The sequence below is a fragment of the Helianthus annuus genome, chromosome 13, assembly GCF_002127325.2.
Source record: "Helianthus annuus cultivar XRQ/B chromosome 13, HanXRQr2.0-SUNRISE, whole genome shotgun sequence".
Lineage (NCBI taxonomy): Eukaryota > Viridiplantae > Streptophyta > Magnoliopsida > Asterales > Asteraceae > Helianthus > Helianthus annuus.
The window spans coordinates 154383974-154392315 of NC_035445.2; the positions used below are offsets into that span (position 1 = coordinate 154383974).

Genomic DNA, 8342 nt, shown 5'->3' on the forward strand with positions numbered 1-8342 from the left:
TTATTGTAATGATGTTGTATTAATAACAAATAATAATTAATATAACTAAGTTTCCCGAGCCCGGGAAGCAATCCCGAATAATAACCTAGTTCACTCTTTATATACATGTGAAGAGTACGAGGTGAAAAAAGGGAAGAAACGTACATGCTGTAATCTTTATATAATTAACTAGAGTAATTAACATAGTTACTTTAGTTATAAGGTTTGTGATTATCATTTCTTTAGAGTAATTATATAATTGCTCTTGTGTAGTTACATAATCACTCTATGTAATTATGTTTGAGTTGAAACAGTATCATTTCGTAGTTACGTCATTACACTAGTTATAAAATTAATTACTCGATCTAGTTATACAAAGTAACTGTTGTACTTATAAAAATGATTACCCCACAACAACAATTTTTAAGAAAAGTAGTTATAGATAGTAATTATGCATAATTTTATAATTACTCTTCAACAATATAATCGAATTCTGATGAAAAATACTAAAAAGGTGAAGTTTTAATAATAGGTAAAGTTGTGTCCAACGATACAGACATAAGAACCCATGGATCCATGAACCAACATAACTTGAGACGATTGATTCATAATCAAAATATAGTAGAACCACAAATTAAAACAGTTACATATTAACTTGGCAAAATGAAAGTAACTCCTTGTTATGCTGAAATATCTCCATGTCTTCCTTTTCCAACAACACATGTGCTTCAATGCCATCACCATCTGTGGTATCTATGAGAAGAAACCCAGTTATATCTAGTGATCTAACTGCAACAGCTGCATCAACCATGGGCTTTCCCCACCCGAAATCGACTTTGTTAAATGGGATCCCACATAAACTGCTACTGCCATATACCCTAGCCAAATCTTCTAAAAGTTCATTTCCCAATTTGGATCGAACCCGTTTAATGTTTGCAGCTGTCTGTTGCACACTTTGGACTCCTTTCAGTTGCAGCTTCTGTTTCTTTATCCCATCAACCAACATACTTAACGAAGTTTCACTTTCGTGCTTTGCAGGTACCATCATCATCGACACAAAATTTCCCACAGTCGTTTGTGGCAGCTTGTCCACAAAATTTTTACGTACATCGGTCATCATTGTTAAATAAGATGGCTTAAAACGACCAGAATTCGTGGTAGCAGCAGCTACCGCGGTTCTGAAAAGTAGAGAGCTTAATACTTCGACCCGAGTAGGGATATTGTTTGTCGCCGAGGCGACAACCTTCTTAAGATCACTTAACTTCGAGTTAGGAAACACGAATTTTCTCAGGACACGAGTACTGGCATGCTGTTGGTTCATCACCGGAGCTTCGGACAGAGGAGAGTTGCTCCTTGGGACATGAATGAAATGCGGATTCAAAGGTAGTACCTCTTTGTGGGTTGGCGATCCATAGCGTGCTACGGAAGCCCAATGATTCATAAACGATCCAAGAGTGGAAGCGTCAGCAACGAGGTGTGACACAGAAACTGCAAGCCCGACTCCACCACATGCGAAGTGATTGAGTTGAACCCCAACAAGATTTGGGTTGCCAGGAGAGTTGAAGCACACCATATTATCTACAAATAGATTCTCAAGATTTCCATCCCGTGCGCTACTAAACTGGAATTCATCAAGTCTGCTATCGTTTCGGGCTTCATGAAACACGACTCCCTCATCATTACAGTAGACATAAGGTGTTGTGGGTGTGGGTAACCTGCCTGCAAAGTGATGGTATTTTGTTAGGCTTTGTGCTAAAGATTTCTTCAGCACGCTGGCTTTGTCTTGCACAGTTAAACTGCAGCTGGCATTTTTTGGGTAAAAGAGAATAAACGGCATATATGCTCTATCCGCGAGTAGATCAATATCAGAAAGATTATATGTTTGGAGATGAGAAGGGGTTGGATTCGCGGGTTTGATTATATCTCTGGAAATAGTGGTGTGAAGTTGCCTTCTTGTAACTCGTAGGAGCTTCCCTATCGTTACCATATTGATTGGTTATTATTTTTGCAGCAATATTCTGCAATGTGTATGAATTGTTTATAGATTCACCTGTATGTAAATATGTATATATGGACCAGTTGAAGATGTACTCTAAGACCATTGGGTATGGGGGAGGATAGTCTCCAAAGGACTACCCGCCATGTAGGCGCCACGTAATCACGGGAGGAGGATAGTCTATTTGGAGACTACCCAAGGGTGTGGGGACTAGCCAAGACTACCCCACCATTAATAATATATTAATATTAATATATATATATATATATATATATATATATATATATATATATATATATATATATATATATATAGGGAGCCGCTAAAATAAGAACCATCCCCAGTTGTAAGAACCGCGAGAACCACTCTCCACCAATCATATTCAGCCAACAAAAAGGGTATTTTGGTCTTTTACCCCAAATATCAAATCTTTCCTCTCTCTTCATTTAAATTCACTGACATTTTGTAAACCTCACTCCTCACTCCTCTCTCCTCTCTCCTCTCTCCTCTATAACTCTCAGATCTATATATCATCTTCTCTAATCTCTTAATATCTCCAAGTTCATTTCTCATCTTCTCCAAAAATAAACACACACACAGAAACATCAAACTCTTCATTTCTCAATTCATGGTCTCATTTCTCTCGTCCTCTGTCTGACAGCCACACCGGTTGACTGCCGGAGCGGGTATTCCGGTCACCCCCTATTTCAATGGATGAACTGACCACCACCACCATCGTCTGGGTGGTGGTGGTGAGCGACGGGAGTGGGAGCGGCGGTGAGTGTCGGGAGTGGGAACGGCGGACCGGCGAACCGAAGTGGGAACGAAGAGAGAGAAAGACAGAAGGAGAGAGAGGAACACAAGGGAGTGGATCGGCGTCGGTTTAGCGGCGGCGCTGCCGCTCACAGCGGCGGCGGTTGGGGATCTGCTTCGATATGGGTTTGATCTGTTTTGGATATGTAGGTTTGGTCGGCGACGGTGGTTCTACACAGTGGTTTAGTGGCTGGTCGTGGCGGTTCGACGGCTGGGTGGTGGGCCGGTGGCAGCGCCGCTGTGAGCGGCGGAGGTCCCGGTCTCCTCCCCGGGACTAGTTCATCAGTTCCTTTGCCTCTGTGTTGTTGATTTTATCTGGTACTTTTTTGCACTATGTTCTTGATTTTACTGGGTTTAGTATGTTGGGGATTTTTCTGGGTTTAGTGTGTTTGGATCTTTAATTTTGTGGGTTTGATTTTTGCACCCCTCCGTCACTGCATATGGTTTTGATGTTGAATCTGGGGTTGTATATTGGTTTGATGTTGAATCTTGGTTTTATGTTGAATCTGGGTTTAGTGTGTTTGGATCTTTAATTTTGTGGGTTTGATTTTTGCAACCCTCCGTCACTGCATATGATGTTTCTTGTCCCTTTTGAATGTTTAAATCAGTTGAATATGGTGCCTCATTTTTTGAATCGGCAGTGATGATGTAAAAAAAACTGACAATGGCGCGGCAAGGACGGCGGAGGGTAGGTTTTTGAACCTGCAACCCCATTTTGCAGCCGTTGATTATCGGAAAATCTGAGCCAAAACTTCGTTTTTTTTCTAGAATCCACTCGTTCTTTTGATTTTTGTTTGTTGGGTTTTTATTTTTTTATTTTCAGGCGTCGATGATGATAACAATATATCTGAGACGCTTCATTGAGTTTGCGATTTCTGGGTGCGTTCGTTTTTGCGTAAAAAAAATTTTGTAAAAAAAAATTAAACCGTAAACTTTTTTACGTCAACCGTAAACTTTTTAACGTAAAAAGTTTTAGGTAAAACATAAAAACGTAAATTTTTTTTTTACTAAAACGAAAAAAAAAAAAAAATTTTTTCCCCCTTCGATGACGATAGAAATATATCCGAGACACCTACCGACTTTGCGATTTATGGGTACCTTCGTCTTTGCGTAAACAAGTTTTCGTGTAAAAAAGTTTTTGTGGAAAAAAAGTTCAACCGTAAACTTTTACGTATAACGTAAAAAGTTTATCGTAAAACTTAAAAAAGTAAAACGTAAAAAGTTTAACGTAAAACTTAAAACGTAAAAAGTTTTACATAAAACGTAAAATTTAAAAACATAAAAAGTAAAAAAATGTTGACGTAAAAAACCGGTGCGTAAAACGTAAAAAAAAAACGGCGCGTAAAACGTAAAAAACCGTTGCGTAAAACGTAAAAAAAACCGGCGTGTTAAACGTAAAAAAACCGGCGTGTAAAACGTAAAAAAACCGGTGCGTAAAACGTAAAAAAACCGGCGCGTAAAACGTAAAAAAACGTTAACGTAAAAAATTAAACCGTAAATTTTTTAACGCAAACCGTAAACTTTTTTAACGTAAAACGTAAAAACGTCAAGCGTAAAAAGCTTTACGTAAAACGTAATTTTTTTAGTAAAACGTAAAAAGTTTTACGTAAAACGTAAAAAACCGGCGCGTAAAACGTAAAAAAAACGTTAACGTAAAAAACCGGCGCGTAAAACGTAAAAAACCGGCGCGTAAAATGTAAAAAACCGGTGCGTAAAACGTAAAAAACCGGCGCGTAAAACGTAAAAACGTTAACGCAAAACTTTTTTACGTTCCGTAAAAAAGGTAAAAAAACGTTAACGTAAAAAAACCGGCGCGTAAAACGTAAAAAACCGGCGCGTAAAATGAAAAAAACCGGCGCGTAAAACGTAAAAAACCGGCGCGTAAAACGTAAAAAACGTTAACGTAAAACTTTTTTACGTTTCGTAAAAAAAAAGCTCGTAAAAAAACGCTCGTAAAAAACGGCGCGTTAAAAAAAACGGCATTAAAAAAACGGTTTGTTAAAAAAATCTTAATTTAAAGAAAGATTTTAATAAAAAAATTCTTTTAATAAAAAATTATTATACAAATCTGAATTTAAATTATTGTTTAACATAAAATTCTGTTTTTTTAATATAAAGTAATTAATGAATAAGACAAAAAGGCAATTAAATACTAATATATATATAAAGACAAAATAGTGTAATTTTACTATACTACCCTTTTGGATTATAATATTAAAGACATAATAAGACAAAATCTATTTAATATTAATTTTAGTTACTTTAAATCTCATCCATCCATCTCCTTGATCTAAAGGCTAGAAAGTGGTTCTCTCAGTTCTTACAACTGGAGGTGGTTCTCATTTTAGCGGTCCCCTATATATATATATATATATATATATATATATATATATATATATATATATATATATATATATATATATATATATATATATATATATATATATATATATATATATATATATATATATAGGGGAAAGATGTATAGAAAACCCACTTTAATTTAGAAAACCCGGGAAACTCAAAGCTCCCGATGTTTTTTTTGTTTTGAAAAAATTTACATATGTTATATGCATGTTTTAAGGGTTTTGGGCAAAAAAAATCAAAAAAACGCCGAGTAGATATTTTTTTTTAAAAATAAACAAGTTTTGGTGTAACACATGTTACATTCATCTGACATATTTATAACATGTGTTACACCAAAACTTGTTTATTTTTTAAAAAATATTTACTCGGCACTTTTTTGATTTTTTTTTGCCCAAAACCCTTAAAAACATGTATTTAACATGTGTAAATTTTTTGAAAAGAAAAAAACATCGGGAGCTTTGAGTTTCCCGGGTTTTCTAAATTAAAGTGGGTTTTCTATAGATACTTACATTATATATATATATATATATATATATATATATATATATATATAAAGGATGAGAGAGAAGCTGCCATGGGGGGCCCACCAGCTTGCCCCGTCTCCGGCGTCACATATCCGATGGAAGTGCCGAGGACGGCCCCAAGGGGTCGGTGTGGGACGTGGCTAAAGGGGAGGGGGGGGGGGGGGGGACGGCCCTCTGCCGATCTCCATACCCAATGGTCTAATATTGTTTATTCAATAATTAACGGTTGTGAGATTCGGTATGCCAAGAAGATTCTACAGATCATATGAGATCTTATTGGGATATGCTTACTTTCCTAATTATATATATATATATATATATATATATATATATATATATATATATATATGTATATATATATATATATGTATATATATATATATATGTATATATATATATAGTGGAGGGTTCAAATGAGAAAAAATTTTTTGTATGAAGATAAAAGAACAAGTTTCAACCAATAAGAAAGCTTCATTTTACTTCATTTAATATTTACATTTAATTTTAATGTAAGGGTATATTTGTAAACTTACATACATTATTAATTTTTAGTCTTCCTTTTTAATAGCTAACTACATTAAATTTGTAACTTATTTTCAAAATATATATTTTTTTCAAAAAATAAAAATAAAATTCATTTAAAGTGTAAGACAAAATACTAGGTGTGTATGATAAATTACGAGTTGTGTAGGATAATTTAAATATGTGTAGGATAAATTTCGAAATGTGTATGATGAATTTTTATGTGTGTAGGCAAAAAAAATTATTGTGGAGGATGATAGTCTTTATAATTAATTAATTAGTTAAAGATAGTAATTAATGAGATGAAAGAAAAACTATTTACCAATTTACAATTATACCCTTTCTTCTTTTTGTTGTCAATTAAATTTTCTTCTCAAATGAACCTCCCTATATATATATATATATATATATATATACTAAACCCATTAATTCTAACTGTCTTTGAAATTGATATCCACCGTTAGATCTTGCTAAGATTAAACCCATTAACTCACAAAAGTAACCGCTATGATGGCGGTTCAGGGCGGTTTAGAACAGTTTCTTAGATGGTGGTTACCTCCTAATTTTTCTGCCCACTATTTCCATAACTGTGGTGGATACCTCCTAATTTTCCTGACCATTGTCTCCCCAATCAAGATCCTACAAACTTGGGATACTTAAACTCACAAAATTAACGGTTATAGTGCCGGTTCAGAGCGGTTCTAATCGGTTCCCTCAACTAGTGGTTACCTCTACTTTTTTCTGTCCATCATATCCTTGTCAATTCAGTTGAGGAGTCCTCTTATATAATGTACAGTACAGGCCCTGCAAATTACTAAAATTCCTATCTTCAATTGAAGCATTCTTAAAGAACCACTCGAGTAGTGAACACAGATGAGGGATAAGCAGTAGTCTTCTCCCTCCCATCTTCCAAATCGGTTGTAATTTCACTCATTTCACATGACATGAATGTGTCTCTTTCACAAGGTATCGTCATTCCCCTTTTCAATTTACCTTTTCTTCTACATTTGATATGGGTTTTGCTTTATTTGTGTCTATCCCTTTTATGTCATTTGTTATTTTTAGCAATTTCTATTGATTCGAATCGAATGATATAGTCTGTGTGTAGGTCTAATTCAACTCATTCATCAATTACTTGATTTGTAGAATACATTTTTACGAGGTACGGTTAATTGAATCCGTTGTACATGCTCGAGGTTATGGATTTAATTGGGAAATTATGTGATTCATTCTTCCAAATTGACATTCATGCTTCCCAATTTCAAGTATATGATTCATTATTTCTTTGCATATTTCACATATTGTCAGCACTAATGATTCTGGTTTTCCTCTTTGCAGCTTTCCATAAGGCTCATTCATTTGAGGCTGCTCAGTGCAGATGATAATATTGTTTATTGATATTGTGAAATGTATTAGCAGGCATTAGCTAATCCGTATTTTTTAGGTTAGTGAATTTGGAATCTAAACCTTCCAAACGGCCGATTTCAAAACTTGAGTTTGAGTTTGAAAAGCAAAGTTTAACTAAGAATAATGTAAGAGAGCTGTTTTGTAAGGAAGTATGGTCATATTCTAAGATCTCTATTATTTTCTTAATTTTGCAATATATTTCCTTATCACTGCATAATGGTTGTCATCTTTATAAGCACATAGATTGTAGAGTATTACCCTCAAATGCAGCAATTGTTGGTAGGGCTTCTGATAGTCAAGTTCAATATTTTTACTTTGGTTGAATATATGCTTAAACAAAACTCTTTTGCAATGTTACCTATCATCAAGAAATATTTTTCAAGTTTCAAGTAAGATCATATCTTATTTCTTCTAGCAGATGTTTTCACTTAATAAGTTCACCACAGTTCTTTTTTCTGTGAAAAAGATTAAGATATGTGTATAATTTTCAACTATTTACCTTTTCTAATGTTTTTCTCCCAAGAATATTGATATAGAAAAGATAACTATTATGAGTGATCAAAGATAAAAACCTACTGATTGTTCTTTAATCTATATTGTTTAGATATTTGATGTTTTAAGATATAAACATGGTCAAATAATGTTATAATGTTGAGGAAAGACATTTGACAACTAATATGGTTATAGAAAAAAACAATGAACTAGCGAATTCATTTGGGATAGATTGAGTAAAC

The 8342-nt window shown here is 34.4% G+C and overlaps 1 protein-coding gene and 1 long non-coding RNA gene across 2 annotated transcripts; one reads left to right on the plus strand and one right to left on the minus strand.

Moving 5' to 3' along the window:
- Positions 1-622: 622 nt before the first annotated feature.
- Positions 623-1966, minus strand: LOC110901970 (tabersonine-19-hydroxy-O-acetyltransferase). The gene has a single exon (XM_022148719.1). It carries the CDS (start codon positions 1964-1966, stop codon positions 623-625), a length of 1344 nt encoding a protein of 447 aa, XP_022004411.1.
- A 4866-nt stretch (positions 1967-6832) lies between these two features.
- LOC118485500 lies at positions 6833-7819 on the plus strand. The gene is made up of 3 exons (XR_004876392.1): positions 6833-7167; positions 7310-7363; positions 7540-7819. It is a non-coding gene; the product is annotated as an uncharacterized LOC118485500 (long non-coding RNA).
- The last annotated feature ends 523 nt before the right edge of the window (positions 7820-8342 follow it).